This window comes from Colletotrichum siamense, assembly GCF_013390195.1.
Source record: "Colletotrichum siamense strain Cg363 chromosome Unknown KSG_Cg363_contig09, whole genome shotgun sequence".
Taxonomy (NCBI): Eukaryota; Fungi; Ascomycota; class Sordariomycetes; order Glomerellales; family Glomerellaceae; genus Colletotrichum; species Colletotrichum siamense.
Window position 1 is genome coordinate 796,281 of NW_023501022.1, and position 17,423 is coordinate 813,703.

The 17,423-nt window shown below is 54.4% G+C and overlaps 2 protein-coding genes across 2 annotated transcripts; one reads left to right on the plus strand and one right to left on the minus strand.

Annotated features, from left to right (window-relative positions):
* Positions 1–6,185: 6,185 nt before the first annotated feature.
* On the plus strand, positions 6,186–10,280 carry CGCS363_v012982 (uncharacterized protein; the record flags this gene model as incomplete). Its single annotated transcript, XM_036644831.1, has 2 exons — positions 6,186–8,873; positions 8,925–10,280. The coding sequence occupies 2 exons, from the start codon at positions 6,186–6,188 to the stop codon at positions 10,278–10,280; spliced, it is 4,044 nt and encodes a 1,347-aa protein (XP_036489865.1).
* Positions 10,281–13,694: 3,414 nt separating this feature from the next.
* HEXBP-0 (DNA-binding protein HEXBP) lies at positions 13,695–15,886 on the minus strand (the record flags this gene model as incomplete). Its single annotated transcript, XM_036644832.1, has 7 exons — positions 13,695–13,891; positions 13,947–14,117; positions 14,170–14,289; positions 14,342–14,884; positions 14,941–15,137; positions 15,188–15,419; positions 15,667–15,886. The coding sequence occupies 7 exons, from the start codon at positions 15,884–15,886 to the stop codon at positions 13,695–13,697; spliced, it is 1,680 nt and encodes a 559-aa protein (XP_036489991.1).
* Positions 15,887–17,423: the final 1,537 nt, after the last annotated feature.

The window sequence follows — 17,423 nt, forward strand, 5'->3', positions numbered from 1 at the left end:
CCTATCACATCCCAATGATTTAACATCCGCGGCGTGCGACGAAGACCTGACCGAAGGACGGGATCTGCTGGAAAAAGCAATGGCGGCGCCAACCTCGTCGTCATCATCAAGCGAGCGCGATATGCCATGAGGACAGGAACGTGGGAAGCCGACTATCTTCAGACCAGAAGACGGAACCAAGTTCTCTTGATCATCAGACGAGGTACACAAAGCCGACGGCGCGGTTCAGGGACTCTAGAGTGTGTCAGCCGCAGCCTTGAACCTGAAGATGAAGCGACTGCTCGGTCTACATGAGGGATTCGTTCTAAAAGAGCTGATCAAGCCCCTGTATGAGATCAAGCCTCAATGCCCTCCTCCCGCCGTGTGCCGCCCGGGCGCTCGAATGAGAAAATGCAGAGAGGCGCCTGCTGTCCCACCGGCGGCGGCAGCAGAACGACAGCTCTATGAGCTATCGACTCGCGGAAGCTGGCTGGCACTTGGGCCACGTAGACGTGCGCCCCCGATGTGAAAACACCAGGCACCGTCGTTAGCAGAGGCGCACACATGGGATGGATCGCCGAATAGCAAGACGGCTTGTGCGCCCCTCGCCGACCCGAAAGAGAGCTGGCGCAACCTAAGTCTTCGGCCCAAGACAGCCCGGCGTTGGCGGGAAAGCCGCAGAGTGAGCACAGCAAGCCATGCCTGAAGGAGACGTGGATTTCGCGTCAGAGCAGCTCCGTGTATTGAGGCGGAGGCAGTATATCGTCATCTCGCTGACGGGACGTTTGGTGGTGAACGACCCAAAGTTTAATGACAAACGAGGTTCTGGAGAGTCTGGGGGTCCGACCGGTCGCCTCTTTAGCCCCGCCAGATCATTCCATTCGACTGGAGTGGAGATTTCTGGGGCGAGGACACTACGCCAACAGATTGATTGCTGTGGCCCTCGCTGGTGGGGAGTCTAGCAATGGGGAGTCTCAGAACCTCATCGCACGGCAATGTGACTGGCTGAGCCGTTTGATTCTCAAGGCTTCAGGCATCTGTGTGCTGTGTTGTCTGGCAGCTTGCGTCAGCTCGAGCATGGAAGAGTGCAGTGCTTAGTTGTTGCCCAGGGCTTGCCACCGCCTGTTCGCCAACGACGTACGGATACCCGTTGGAGAGCCAGATTGACGAGTGCATCGGCGTTGCTCAGAGCGTTTTCAGTCTGTGCGACAGAACGACGTTGCAGGTTGAGAATCTGACAGCAGACGGAAATCAATATTGGTGCGCAGCCTGGTGATGTTTTGGCGATCTCCGCAAAGCTGGGAACGTGCTCGGACGTGGATGCTCTGATGGCACTCTGATGCTTGGTAAGTTCCGTCCCATGAATGCCTGGCATCGCCAAAGTCTGGGTGAGCGCGGCGTGTGCACGGCGTGCTATCGGCCGGCGACGGCGGAAAGTGGAGCGACAGCTCTGGGAAATGGGTCACCGTCGCCTCGGATGCGACAAACTCGGGAGATGTCATCCTTGCTTTGGTCTTGGCTTTCAACCGATGTTCAGCGTTGATGAAGAGGTCTGAGGACCGAGTCCCCGTCCGGAATGCGCAGCAAACCGGCTGTGCCCGCTCGTTTCGTTTCGTTGCTCCGGCAAGTCTCTTGGATAGATGCAGGGCGGCGGGGCTGTTCCTGACAAGACTGGCATTCGCAGACTTAGAAGTTAGGCTTATTGAGAATTGAGTCCCGAAGTCTGGGATCAGTAGGCTCAGTTTTCCTGATTGAGGCCGCGGAACGGGTAGACGAGGGACAGCGTGCCAACCGAGATGCTTATGCTTCGTCCAAAACTGCAGGAGCATATCTCAGGAGCACGATGGGACGTCGCAGAGTGCAAGACGATGTGACGGTTGCACTGTGTGTGTTGAGATGCCGGGTACTTTGAGCAAGCAGCATGATCGCAATATGCGCGACCCGTTTGTTGGGCTGTCCAACTCTGAATCGCATATTTACGGATATTGCAAAGGTTGACCTGACGCAATCAAGGACGTCTGCGGGCAAAAAGAGGCCGTCGACATTGTGGCATCTGATGCGCTGCGTTGTTTCTTTTTCTCCAGACATGAGAGTAGCGGCGGGTGGAGGCGAGGCGGGCTAGAGAGGAGATGAATCCAAGGCCGTATTGTTCCTTTTGCATTCTTTGGGCACGAAGAAGAAACGAGCCAGCTCATGAGGTGGCATGATATCGGCGGAAGGCGGAAGCTGGGCCAGCTGGCACAAGTGGTTGTGTCATGCGAGTTGCTCGAGTTTCAATCGAATTGATGTCTCGGGACGTTGAAAGAAAAGCAGCGGGTGCCGTTTCGACGGGCAAACGACGGACTGTGTCTGTGGCATCTGTTGATGATCAGACATGGAAGGGGGCCGACCGTTTCCCTTTGATGTCGACAAGAAGCAACGTCTCATGGTCGACAAATTTAGCTTTCCGTCGAGAGCTGGCGACGATGGCTTCCCGCTCTTTGTTCAAACGATTTGGCGGGGGTGGAAACCGAAAGTGCTTTCGAGGCTTCTTCCATGCTTCAATGACGGGTGCGAGGTGAGTACACAGTGTTTCATCTGCGGGGCGTCGCAAAATGTTTGTACTGTGTTCCGCCAAGAGACGTCGCATGTGGCTGTGGGGACCTCTGCAAGTCAGTGGAAGGCAAGTGCAGTGCAGCACCACACCACACCAGCACCTGCCACCAGCACTTTCCTTCTGGTTGGAGCGTGGAAAGTACCACTATTCGTACCAGTTGGCAGTTGCTCTGTTTCTGCAACTGCCCCCGATACCACCTGCCAGCTCAACATCGATGTTATAAGACGGATCATATTGTTTGTGATTGACGATATTAATGAACCAGAAACCACACCAGACCGGACCAGACTGGGTTGGAACTATTGATTTGCCCCAGATTTTGTTGAATAGTCGGAATCTTCCCCGGCGCAAAATCTCCTGAACATCGCGGTCGATATGGGCAGAGAGCCCTGGGGGTTTGAAGTCTGGGTCTCTCTGGGAGAGTCTTTAGAGGAGTCTGGGCAGCCTCCCGCGCCTCCCCCAGCGGTCTGGACGGAAGACGTGGGTGGATGGGTGGGTGGTCGCAGGCAAGGGTCGGTGGAAGCTCTTGACCACTTGCCAGACCAGGCTGGACAGGGGTGTCTTCTGGCAAGGTCGCATGCCCAGGCAGAGCCAGGCATGGGTCGTGGTCCAGGGTCAGGGTCCCTTCACGTCTAATTAACCAGCCTCCACTCTGTTTGCAACCTCGCATCTGGATCCTGGCCCATGATGAACCAGACGATGTGAGGTCACTTTCTGCCGATTCGTCCGGCTTTTCGCAGTCGGAGACTTTTCCCATATTATTCTCTTTCCCCCTTTCCGCCACGAGGAGACCAGGAGCAGCATGGCCACGGCACTGATGCGATTCGATTCGATTTACGCACCTGGTCTACCTACAAGTATTGGATGCTGCTCGCTTTCGGCCAGGTAAGGTGAGGTGGGCTGGAAAGTGGCCGTGTCTCCTCCGTACAGGTGAACCCAGCTTCGGAGTAGTCGCGATTTGTGTTCAGTCGACAACCGACCGACGATTGGGCATTGTCACTGGCAGCAACTCGAGACAGGAATTCCGATACCCGTCTGGAAGCCGTTGTTTCGTCGTCAACGGGTCGCTGATCCATCCTTTCATCTACCAGGAACATCAGAAAAGGGGGTCACCACGGGGGGCTTGATCGCTATGACAGGGACCCGGGGTTTGTGAATTTGCTCTTGAGCGAATAGTGTGAATAGTGAAGATTGTCTGTCGCGTTAGGCCCAACGGCAATGAACAGAGAACCTAAGTCTGGATCAACTGTCCAAGGAGTGAACACTGACGTAGACACTGGCGGCAGTGGTTGCATGACGACAAAACTCAATACTCCCAGGTATGAACCTCTCACGACTTTGAGTTTGCAATTTTCTTTCGTCGCGACTTTTTATTTTTCTGCCTGCTGGGAAGCGTTGCTCTTGTCATCCTGTCCGTCCTCCACACTGCAAGGGGGTTGACAGTGGGCAATGGGCAGACAGCCACCGAAACCATCCCACCGTGCTGGAGACGACAGGCGCGGAATTCGCGCTCCCAGGGCCGATGGCCTCCACTGTCCGTTCCTGTCTTGAATCTTGCTCAGTCCCAGGGCAGTGACGAGGTCACAGTGCACCAGCTGAGCCTGCACCTGTGGCTGTCAGTACTGCGTACCTTCTGCCCGTGGGCAGCTCACACTCTATTCGCAGGTGCGTGTCTGAGGTACCTGGTCCCCAAGCTTCTTCCTTTGCTTCTGCGACTGCTTCTGCTGCTTCTTCTTCTTCTCCTTCTCCTTCTCGTGCTGCAGGGCCCCACCATCCTAAACGTCGGCCGAATGCAAGCAACACACCTCAAGTCGTGGTGGTCCCTGGGTTTTACGGGTTTCCCAAGGCCATGACTGGACCCAACCTGCTGCTCCAACTCTTGCGTGCGTGTGAGAGTTTGCATGCCACATTTTGCTCCATCTGCATGCATGTACTACGTACATCCGGGCTGGTACCTGAATGGTGGATATCCTGGCCCATCGCCATCCACCCACCACCCTTCCACGGACCACACCACGGAGCCACTCACTCACGCCCATCCTCCTCTTCCTCCTCATCCTCCTCCCAGAACCAGAGCCAGAACGCGGGAGTTGGTGGGCTAGTGTCTCGTACAGAGCAGGCTTGGGAGGGTCCCTTATGTCACTTTACTAAGTACGCAGTAGATGCACTAATCCCGCACTCTGCGCCATCTCAAAGACGGACGCTGCACAAAAAATACCTTTGACACTAAGCAACTAGGCTTCCCGTTTCGTCCTGGCCGCTGCCGGGCTTCCTCGAGACCACTCGTCGTCCGTTTTCTTTGGCTTTTTTGTCGTCTTTGGTGGCTCCTGCGCCCGTGTGCAAGCGCATCAGCTTCTTTCGAGAGCTCTATTCGTACCTTGCCTACTCTCTAACTAAGCTGCTTGCTCATTTGCTGCTCATTGCCTTCCTCGACATTATTCTTTCACAACCCTTTACCTGGCCCTTCTTCGCCCTCGCTCGCTCGCTCTCTCATCTTATTCCCCTTCTTTCCGTAAACATCTCACACCTTCATCGCCATCTCTCTCTCTCTCTCTCCATACTCGTCGACCATTACTTCCCTTCCAACCATTTCCCGACCTGTGTCCGCCGCTGGCCGCAACCCAACTATCGTTCGTCTTACCACTTCTGCTCTGTATCACCGCCATCGCAACCACTTGATTCACCAACCGAACTTGCACCGGCGCATCTTCTTCCGTCTACTATACCATTACAACCAATACTGCTTTCCCGGTCATCACCGCGCTCATCCAGGTACGTGTGTTTGCTGCTGCCAGGTTGTCCCATCATCCACACCCGGCCCTACCGTCTGTCACGACTCGTCGCCATCTCCCGGTCAGCAAGGAGAGAAAAGGAGGATTCGAAAGGGAAAAAAAAGTTGAATACGACGGATACTGTACTGCGTCCCCGAAGTCAACCTCCCCCCATGTTCGCGTGTCTGCGCTTCGACACTCAGTCACCCGTTCGTTTGGTTCCCGTACTCGCGAAATCAAATCAAGTCCCACGCCTTTTGTCGTCTCTCGGACCGCAACCAGACTTTCTGTCTGCCGCGCGCGCGCACGCCTCGTCTAACATGTCCACCATCACCTCGGGTTGATCGTCTCTCTTGCGCCTACTTTTAGCCAATTCGCCCGCTCTCCGTTGCCTCCTCCAGCCCAGTGCTCCCCGCAGTGGCACTCGTTCTGCAAGACGTGGTTACCACGCATGAATCTCTGCCTCTACCCCCCCCAAGTGGATCACACGCAGGTCCTTCACTGCCATGCGGCCCTGGACCAAGTGTTTCAGCTCTGCAATCGCTGCTGCTTGTTGGATTAATAAAAAATACAAGTCCGCTAACAATTAGCATCACGCAGCCATCCGTCATACTTCCCAGCCGTCCTTCCCACATAAGCAATTCTGTAATATTTGCAAACACCTGCCGTCAACACCGCCTCAGCCGCTACCCCTGATAGGCCCAGGAACACCCGCTTGCGAGACAACGCCCATCGCCAATATTTGTGTCGCCTCAATCTAATCTCCTGTGGTCTCACGGGACCCCGGGAGACCTGCTGTGCTGGTTTTCTCAACTTATAGATCTCACCCACCAGCAAACATGGCTTCATCAGGCGCTGACTCGACCACCCCGTCGAGGTCACCCTCTGCTATTCCATCGCCCTCCTTCCAGACAAGGTCGCGCACCCAGAGCATATCGAGCGATCGCCCCTCCACAGTCATGAGCGTTGGACTGATGTCTCCTCCCCTCTCCGTCACACCCGAGGCCGCCTTCATTGCCGCGTCGGCCGCTTCTCAGATTGTCACCAACGATCACGATAGTCATGCCGATACTTGGTACGACCAGCATGGAATCGAGCCCGCCGGAGAGACCGCCCTCGTCTCCACGGCTGCCCTGCAACTCGTCAACAGCTTTCTCGACCAGCTACTCTTTAACTTTCTGTCCGCCTCCCGCGCAACGACTCTCTCCGCCTTGAGGCCAGCAGTCTCCGAAGTTCTCAAGCCGAAACTCGCCAAAGATGCCATCAACCAGGCCGACGAAGAGTTGCGCGAATACCTGGGTGGTGGAGACGAGGATGACTTCGTTCAGCCGCCAGGCGCAAGCTCGTCCCCCAAGGACTGGGATCTCGAGCTCGTCTGGAAGCGCACTCGACTGAGGTGCATGGTTTACTCCTCGCTTGGCGACATGGAAGAGGAGGATGAAGACTACTACATGGAACAGGAGAACCTCAAGCCCGGCGCGGACGAACGTGGCCCGGAGGTCATCTCTCCCGCGGTCGCCATTTTCCTAACTTCTATTCTTGAGTACATGGGCGAGCAAGCACTGGTCATTGCAGGCCAGGCGGCGTATCACCGACTTCGAGCGAAATTCGAGAAGGGTCCCAAGGAGGGAGCGAAAATGGCCGACGTCGCTGACAGGATTGTGGTTGAGGAGTTGGACATGGAGCGCGTTGCTCTCGATAGGACTCTGGGTAGGCTTTGGCGCTCTTGGAAGAAGAGAATTCGCTCTCCAGCTTTGGATGGGCGTCCGTTTTCGCGCAAGCCTTCCAGCCACTTTAGGCAAACCAGCACGGCCGAGAACATGCCAGCCAACGGTCTCGGGATCCAAGAAGCGACGAAAGAGGAACCTGAACTCGACCGCGTCGAGGAATACGTCAAGGCATCAGCCATTCCCCTACCGATTGGTGACCGCGACATCGACGAGATCGAAGTTCCTGGTCTAGCCTCGTACAGCGACGATGAGGCGTCCGACAACGAGGAGGAGGAGCCTTCGGCGCAGCGCCCGAAAAGTCTGATGATCTTCACGTCCCAGCCCAGCAACGACCTGCCCACCCCCACAATGTCTCAACCTCATACCCCAACCGCTCCTTCCGGCCGCAAGCGCTCAAACTCGCTGCCAACCCCTTCGCCCTCGCCTTACACCTCACCTATTCTCAAACGCGCCAAGGTCGAACCTATTCCAACCAAGTTGGTCGGCGAAGAAGAGGATTCTGTCGACTCTACCACCAAGGAGATCTCTACTGAAGAGATTTCGACGGAAGCCACACCCGTGGACAAGGCGGCGGAAGTCCCCGAGACAATTGCGGAGAACCAGGAGTCTGAGAAGGCGAAGCCTGGGCCGACGCCAGAGCAGATTCCTGAAGTCAAACCCCGGAACCCTAATCGCACTTCGCAAAAAGTCGCCTCCGTCGCAGCGGCAGCAACAGTAGCGACTGCAGTAGCAGCAGCAGCCACCCCTGCGATAGATGCCACTCCTGCAGCCACGCAGACGGCGGTGAAGGCCAACCCCGCCCCGGCACAGGAAGAGACTGGTGACATTGACGATTTGGAAGAGGAGGCAGAGATCTGCACTTCTAGTAGGGTGTCGGTTGCCGGCCGCAGCTCTCCGAGCGTCTCCGAGTCTGGGAAAGCTGTCGTTGTGGCCCCTATGATGGGGCTCAAGAGAACGCCTTCAGCTCGTGTCATTGACGTTCGTGGTCCCAAGAGTCCCGTAGGAGGGTCGCGCACGTCTTCGGTCGATGCTTCCGATCGCTCTCAAACAGCCAATCTGTCGCGCGCAAGCAGTGTCTCTCGCGTCACGCCACCCATCGTGGAAGAGAAGCCAAAGCCAAAGCCGGTAGAGGTTGACACTATTATCCGCTCGTCTGCATCAACCCCGCGCACACGTTCTCCTGTTGAGAAATTGTCTCGCAGGCAAAATACGAACGAGTCCATTCTAGAAGCTGAGGAGGACGCCCAAGCCCGTCCTACACGCCAGGATAAGTCCAGGACAGCTGCAACTGCTCCGTCGCCAGCATCAACACCGACGCCCAAGGCTGGCACTCCTGAAATTAGGGCTTCACAGGCAATCTTCAACCCGGCCAAACAGCAGCCGTCTCGTCACCAACACAGCCAATCTGCGACCAAGGTTACCATCATCAGCAACACGAGCACCACTGGCCCATTCGTCGAGGAGCGCGTGCCTTCGCCGCGCAACCGATCCCAGGCCACGCCAACTCTTCCCGACCGCGGCACCGGTCGCCAAGGTACACACTCGCCAGCGGCAAGCATTGGTGTTGTCTCGGTGGAGCGAACTGCTGGGCGTGATTCCCCCGAACGCCCTAGACAGCTTCGCACATCTGGTTCATCGGGCTCCTCGAGCACAGGCAAGATTAGAGCGGTTCGAACATCCGAGGACAGCAAGGCCTCGGGTCGTGCCGACAATCTGGCGCGGAATTTCGAGGAACTCATCCAGAGCGATCAAACGATTCAATTCACGCTTACTCCGGAAAGCATGCGTGATATGGACGTGAGTTTAAGCCTTCCCTATACTTCAATCACGTTACTAATAGCCAATCAGAACAATCGGGCGCGCACTGCAAGCCCTGCCGTGGGTGCTAAGTCGAGACGAAGCGAGGATGCTCGGACGGCAATGGGTGGTGAACGGAACAGATCCGTTTCCGGCGCTGACATCAGAAGAACTATGTCCGTCAGTCGTGCAACAGGTTTAAACTCTCATCCTGTCGAGTCCAAACCCAAAGGCTTTGTTCCCAAAGCACCTCCAAGCACCACATTGACCAGATCGAGAACGAACGGCCCAATGGCTAGAGATGCTCGAATCCCTCGCGATACGTCCATGAACGATTTCGCAGACTTCATTCGGTCGACCGGCCCGACTGCTGACAACGGACCTGCACCGCTACGCAACATCAGCGGCCCGCCGCCGCCTGTGAAGCACAGCCTTGACTCGAGACGCATCTCGTCATCGACCAACCGACCCCGCCTTCAGGCACGAGACGCTGCCGTCGACAATCGGGAGGACAATTCCGACCTCATCGATTTCATTCGGCGAGGACCTCCCAGCGCTAACAATCCTCGTATTCCACGCACTGTTGCTCCGTTTCGCACCACTATGGATTCTGACCAGATGTCAGGTGCCGTTGGCGGTAAAGCTGTTGACGCCAGCCTGCCAGACATTCGGTACAGCCAGGCATCGACCAACGTGACGGACATCACGATGCCCTCCGTCCAATCGTCGATCAACTCGCAGAGTGCGCTCCTCAAGAACCGCCCCAGCGCCAACACCTTCGACGAAGACGACATGATGCCGAAGCGCACCAGACGACGCGTGCGTGACCCCTACGCTATTGACTTGAGCGACGAAGACGAGGAAGATTACGCCCAAGCCGTTCGACCTCCTCCCAAGAAGGAGGAAAGCTTGGCGGACTTCCTCAAAAACTATCAGCCACCACCTGAGCCCGCCGCTCCTGTCATCCCACAGAACATCAAGCGAAAGGCCAGCGCTCCCAGCCTTATCGGTCGATTTTCAAGGAAGGACAGCAACGCTGGATCGACTGCGAAGCCACCCAAGGTTGACAGCCGTTCGCTGAATAGCCGTGCTGGAGCTGCCGGAAACGGCCATGTTCCGATTCAGGTTAACATGTCTTCCGGCCAAGACAAGTACGGCGCTGGTGACGCCACTGCAAACCGGCCCGCGATGCATTCCTCTGCCGGACGCGTGCCAATGAAGAAGTTCGAACCAAGGGAGGCCGTCTCTTCCACGAGCCGCACCACCGACCTGGCTTCATTCCTCCGCAACGCCGAGCCCCCACCACAGGCGCAGCCAGCCCGCTTCAGCCCTCCTGCTGAGCAGCAAAGCAGCGGCAGTGGCTTCTCCAAGATGTTTGGTCGGCGCAAGAAGTCGAGCTTGGCCTAGTTGCCCAAGCATCGCCCTCGCGGGGCCACGACATGAACGAACCTCATGATCTCTCCGTCGCCTATGAACAAACCATGTACCCCCTGCTCTTTCCTGTTGAACCATCGTTTGAAAAACCACCTGTTTCCTCGGTCATGTTTCCTCCCAGATGGGACCTGTCGGCACAATCGCCGCAGTCCTCAGCACCATGTCTACTACTCTCTCGCGTTGAATGCCTGATTTCGCATCAATGCTTTGATACCACCTTGCCCGACCAGACGGGCGAGAATCATGTTTCTCTTCTTTTGCGACCTTGACCAAGGATTTGCAGATGGCTATTTGCATCGTTTTCTATTTTTGAATAATGGCATGGGGATGGAAAATGGCTTTTTACAGACATCGGGACCCGGACAGAGGATTAGCCCTGTTCGGATACATTTTAAGGCGCCACAAAGGCAGGCGAGACAAAGAAACTCCATCCCAGTTACTTACGTCGTGATCCATGGTTCCGTGCACGGTGAAGATTGCAATACGGCTCTTGCTTGGTGCTTTAACGCCGTGCGTGTTCCCCGCCCAGTGAGAAGCAAGTTGGTGCTAGCAGATGGACGGCGTGACATGATGGGCACGCCGTGATACCCGCTTGCGAGAGGTAGTTTCGCGAGATACTCTGAGTATGATTTGGGGTATACCGCGGTTCTAGCTGTATGTATATATATGATGTTGACGTTGGCGACTTGGATGGCTCGATCAGCGGATGACAAGGTTTCCAGGAAGACGCTTGAGGGACATGACAGAGAGAGAGGGAAGGATATATTATTGAAAATAGGTTTGTCGAGCGTCTAGGGGTAATACTCAAGCGAATGAGAAGGGGATACGGAGGAATGAGAGACGATGGACAAGGACCATGTGTAGGTGTAAATGTGGGTGGGTGTGCCCATCATGTGGTGGTTTGAGTGGCGTCAGCTCTATGGTCTTTATGGGTGGAGGCCTCCCTAACACCCCCAGTATGTGACAGTCATATTACACTTCCACTTGTATTTTGAACGATGAGCGACACTGTTGCAAAGTAGAGATCCTCAGGTGGCGATGTAGGTGGACAAGAGATTGATATAAATGAGGCCTTCACCGAAGTAAGTGTCTCACTCAGGACGCAGAGGATGGCGAGGTTCGAAGGCATCTTGGTTTAGTTGACAATGGACTGCTTCCCACATCATCAACTAAACCGAGCCTCATGTCAGCTTCGACGTCGATAAGATCTAAGCCGCCTTTGGGGACCTACCGCCGCTTTCCTTCTCTGTCGTTGCCTGTGTCTCGCCTTTGGGTATTCCAAGAGGTAGACGATGAAGTAGCCATCGTGATCGTCCAATTTGAGGTATGCAATGAGATTTCCTTTGAGATGGGCATTCTCGTAAGGAACAAGACAGACACAATGGCGGAAGCAGCATTTTTCATAAATTGTTGCTACCGAGTAAATCATCCTTAAATACCCAAACGAGATCTCCGTGTAAGTTGGTCTCACACATGTAGGAAAGGTCAGTCTCGTGCGTCAGATGGATATGACAGAGCCATGGCTTGAGTGTGCTTTCCATGTTGCTTTCCATGTTATGAATGAAATCGAAGTGATATGCCTTTGAAGGCACCAGAGTGGTGCTTTGACCTTCGTGTGAGAATTGATGAGTGCCACTTCTAGTCAACACTTGACTGATTCCGATAACTACACGCCGCAGCTTCAGAGATGAGCTATGGCTGTATGACTATTCGTCCAATACCTGGGCAGGGATGAGAAGAGCAGAGGCTGGAGGACGGGACGTTTTGGCGCTCCGACATACACGTCACGATCCTCGCTATGCCGGGCGATATGACGAGTTCCTTGAGTGTTCAGTCCGACGAGTCTGATTGTGTGCCAAGTACTTAGTCTTGATCTTGACGATGGTTTTATACTGCTACCGTCGGAGCTGTTTTCATGGCTACAAGGTGAAGACATCAGAAACGTCAAGGCGGCTAATATAAACTATTAGGCTTGTATCAGCTTACGAGCTTTGACTAACACAATGCCGAACAAGTCATACGTGGGTCATCTTCTCTATTGCCTCAAACAAACTTTTGTCATCCAGGTAAGAGCCTTCTTGACATCTCCGTAGCGTACCGGTTGGTCAGAATCATCTCCTCATTCACCTGCCGTCTTCCCTGTCTCTTGTGTATTGAAGAGGTATTGGGTATCTCATCGAACTCGAGTCCGCGGCTTCTCGTGAGCTCGCGTCGTTCCCGTTATTGGAGATGACCACGATAATTTCTGATATTGACAAGTCACCCTGACGAGGACAATGTTGACAAAATTTCTGTGAGAATTGTCTGAATCGCATTCGAGGCTGCTTTTAAACTCGTGGGTGTTTGCCCAGGTTCAGGAACTCGTCTGTGCAGAGTGTCTCATGTGCTGTTACGATCGATCAAAAAGGGGCTGGCATCAGCAAAATGGCATGCAGGAGAGGTGATCAGGCGATGATAATTTCCGGCATGCTTCTGGTGCCCGATAACAATGGCTTCGGTTTTGATGGCATTTTTTTCAAAGAACTGCTGGCTAGGAGTCAGGTTCCAACAGCCATGAGTTGCTCCCTGGTCCCCAGCAAGGTCACCAACCACTACGCAGCGGATTCGCAATGAATGGATCTGGGGCTTCATAAAGCTCGCTGGGAGCCTAGCCCAATCCATCGGAAAACATGGATTCCAAACTGTAGGGACGTTTCGTGCAGTTAGTCCATCCCATTCTCGTCCGTCTTCTTCACTAGTCACCATGTTCTCTGTTAGACGACGTCCCTGAATTCCGTCAAGGGCGTCTTCCTCTCCCTAGTTATGGGCACATATATGCATATCTTCATTACTTTGACGATATTATTGTCAAAGTGTTCTTGTATCAACTCTCGATCCCATGTGAGATGCTTCGTCTCCTGAATTCCAAACTACGGCTCAAAAGGCAGGCTCTGTGGCAATCCCTGGCGCTGATTTTTGTCCTCTAGCCACGCGGGCTAGAGGATGTCCCATTCATGCCACATTGCGTTGAACCTTTTGGGTCAAGGGAAGACTGGGGTCTTGCAATAAGGCTCCTTCAGGTGCTGAGATGGTTCGCGCGAGGCGTGGTATCATCAACGGTCAAGAACAGCGTAGAAAAGCTCCAGACCCATGGTGAACCACAGTCAAGTCATAAACACAATCAAAATGATCAAAACCCAGAATTGCGTCATGACTTTGCATTCTATCAGTGTCGATCTATCTATTAAGAGACCCCACCAGCCATGTGTCATGATTCTGACGAACTATCAACCGTTTTCTCGAAAGCCTTGTCGTCTGCCGAGGCAGCGACGGAGAACGTGACCTCAAAGCCAATCAGAGAGTCACCAAGCGTATCATATCAGGATGCGTGTACCGAAAGGGAAGCATCTACCAGCCACCAGTGTCCTGGGGGGCGGTGTTGTCACCACTGCCCCAGGCATCAGCGCCAGTGTCGTTGGAGGCGCCGAAGTCACCACCTCCACCACCACCATCGCCGAAGCCGTCAACGTCCTCGGCAGGGGGGTTAGGGCACTTGTACTTCTTGTGACCCATCTCGCCGCAGTTCATGCACTTGATGCGGGTGACTGTTGGAGACGAAATCAGTCAATGTAACGAAAACATGAGAGAAGATTCACTTACCATCCTGAGGCTTGTCGCAATCACGGGAGTGGTGACCCTCCTCATCACAGTTGCGGCACTTGAGCTTGCGAGGCTCGGTGCACTCCTTGGAGATGTGGCCTTCCTGACCGCAGTTGTGGCAAGAGCGACCACCACCACCGGCGGTGGGACAGTCACGGCCGAAGTGGCCCACTATGGAAGATTAGCTGTTGAAGTTGGCTCGTGATAAGGGTAAACAACATACTCTCATTGCACTTGTTGCACTCGACGCCCTCGGCACTGCGAGGCTCAGTGCACTCGGAGACCTTGTGGCCAGATTGACCGCAGTTCTTGCAAGCGAACTTGTCGACACGAGGGGTAGGGCCTAGGAATTTGGTCAGCTAGGGATGGTTGATGAAGAAATCGAACGAACTTACAGTCGCGGACGCGGTGACCCTCCTCGCCACAGTTGTAGCAAGTGATAGTGACGCGGACCTTCTCGTTGGGATCCTGGGGGCAAGCCTTGGCGGTGTGGCCCAGCTCATCGCAGTTGTTGCACTTCTGCATGAGGCGAGAGACGGGCTCACCAGCGTCGGCAAGACGCGCCATGTTCTCCTCGGCAGAAGCAGGCCATCCGGCCTTCTCACGGGCACGGTCAGGCTGGGAAGAGAAGCGGTACTGGACAGTGAACTTCTTGCCCAGGTTGCCCTGAAGGTCCATGTTAGTGTGAGTAGGAGCAAGAGCACGCTCGGTAGCGATGAGGTAGATGCCCATCTCCTGGCCACGGAAAGCCTCCTCAAGGATGACATAAGTCATCTCAGGGAAATGCTTGAGGTACTTCTGAATGGCCTCCTTAGCCTCAACACCATCGCGCTCGTCAGCTGCTTCGATGATCTGGTTCCAGGCCACATCAGCGTCGACATCCTCGATCTTACTGAGGTCAATCTTGCGAGGGTTCTCGCAGTTGACGACGAGGTGACCTGCAGGAATTAGTAAAGAGATCGTGTTTTGCAATTGGGGAACGAAAGGCACTTACCCTCCTCGTGGCAGTTGCGGCAAACTTCGGGAGGCTTGTTGGGGCAGTCCTTGCGGATGTGGCCCTCCTCGCCGCAGCTTCTGCAAGCCATGGGGGGAGCGTCAGGGCAGTCACGACGCATGTGGCCCTGCTGACCGCAACCCTTGCACTCGCCATCGAAAGGCTTGGCAGGCTCGGGACAATCGGCCTTGTTGTGGCTGTGGATAATGTCAGTAGACCGTGATATTGTGAAGAAGACGTGACTTACCCATCCTGACCGCAGTTGAAGCAGGCGCCGCGCTGGCCGCCGCCACCCTCATCGCCATCGCCTCCAGAGGGGTTGTTCCAGGGGTCGCCACCACCTCCAGCACCTCCAGAGGTGTCGTTGGTGCCCCAGGCGTCGTCAGTACCCCAGCCAGACATATTGTCGTCGATGAAGGAGTAGTCGGAGAATTGGTCGGATGAGTGATTGTCAACTTGGTTGACAGAAGTGGCGGAGACTGGTTTCGACAAGTCAGTGAGGCTGGCCGGCAGACGAGGATGCGAAGGAAGAGAGTCGAAAAATCAAAGGTAGGGAGGGGAGAAGAATTTTCCTGAGAAAAAGCGGAGGAAGGTGTAAAAAGAAGAAGGAAGCATACAAAAAAATTTGAAGGCAGGAGGGCATGTGCAGGAAGGAGCAACTGCGCTGGCAGTCTTGCGGGAAGGAATGAAGGTGGGAAGGAGAGAAAAACGGTGTAAATTTGGAACCTTCGTCTGGCTGATCTTGACTTTGAGGCTCTTGACGCGATTGTCTCAAATATCCCAAGGCCAAAGAAGATCGAAAATTCTCTTGAACCTCGGCGTAGGCGGCTCTCAGCTCAGGATGATCACAGTCCGAACCGAGATAAGTCGAGACGGACGTGTGATCATCGTCTGAGGCAATCGCCGCAGCCGACCCCGCCGTCATGAACACCGCCAAAGCGGACATTTTTCTTCAAACGCACACAAATGGCTGATAGAAAAACGAGGAGAAAAATCCGCAAACAACAGCTTCGGGCTGCTGAAATTGGAGGAAATTCCGCAAAGGATCGCGGAGCTTGTTTTTTCGACGATGGGGGTGCGTGGTGATTGAAATTTGTGAAGTTCGACGGGAAAGACGCTGCATGGTAGAGAGGAGAGAGAAAATGACTTACTGGATTGCTTGTTCGTACTGATCTCTGCCGATTGTCTCGTTGCGCGTTGGGTTCTCACGGATCCCAAATGGTGGTGTCGAAGGTCGTGTTATGGTAAGGTTGACCTGCGATGGTGTTGTTGTGAGGAGAAGAAGAAGAGGAAGAGATTTCGAATTCGAGAAGGGCAAGAGTTTTATTTCAGGATGAGAAGATCCAGTGCCTGCTTAGTCGTCGAGGGAGTTGGCCTCGCTGCCTCGCTGGCGCTCCTGTTTGAAGCTGTCGATGTCTTGAGACCTGCGATATCAAGACAAGGCCATTGGAGACCCATGCGGGGCACGACACTGACTGGAGGGCCACACCGACTTTGGCTTTTGAAGAGTTCTAGAGCGTGAATGCAACTGCAAACGAGGTCAATATGAAATGAGCCCCCTGCCTTCATTTTGATAATAAACTGCACTCTTTGTGGCGTGGTCTAGGACGTTTCTTTGTTGTGATGCTCAAGATGCATGTCCTAGATGTGGTCAGCCAAATCCTGACTTACATCTCTCAGAGCTCTAATCAGGATTTCTGGGTCTCTACTTGAGTATTCAAGTATCAGTGTATTTGTGCAGGACTTGTACTTCAGTATCTGTGGTCTAACCCGTTCCCTGGAGACGCGAAGGACGTGCTTACCAAAGTTCGGCTTGACGCAACAAAGGATTCAAATCAGATATATGCATTAATAGTTCACACGAAGCTTTCATAATCTGAAATTGCGTTGAATCTCAGGCATCTTGCAAACAGACGGCTTGTAGCAAGCAGCCGCCGTGCATATGTTCTTCCATCGGCCATATTACGACAGTTTCACCAGGGGCTAGAAGGGGATATTTCAACCGTCAGGTGGTGAAGACCGGCTCATGGCATATGCCGACCTGACTAATGTAAGGCAGATGCGGGTTTCCTCCCTTCCACCCATTCTACGGAAGAGCTGCCATGAGCATGCGGAAAGTTCACGAGGATCGCGGATAGGGTTCATTGAAAACTGTGAGTCTGTTATCTCTTAGTCTCCACGCCTCGAGTTTGGGGGACGAAAATCGACAAGACGGACTTGGGGAAGCCATCTGCGTAGCAACGTCGTCTATCTCAATAGAGAGAGGCTAGCGGAGACCTCCCACCGTATGACTCCCTGCCGACTTGGTTAATTTGAGACCTGCATGTAGAGGCATCAAAGCCGCGTGTGCCAGCAGAACCCGACAGGCCGGCTCGGGGAAAAGGCTCGCTTGTGTCTTGCATGTTCGGGTCGGACTAGCTTCTCAAGCATGGAAGCCGACCAGCAAGCCGGTCCAATAGATACCAGCACCTCGTTCATGCCGA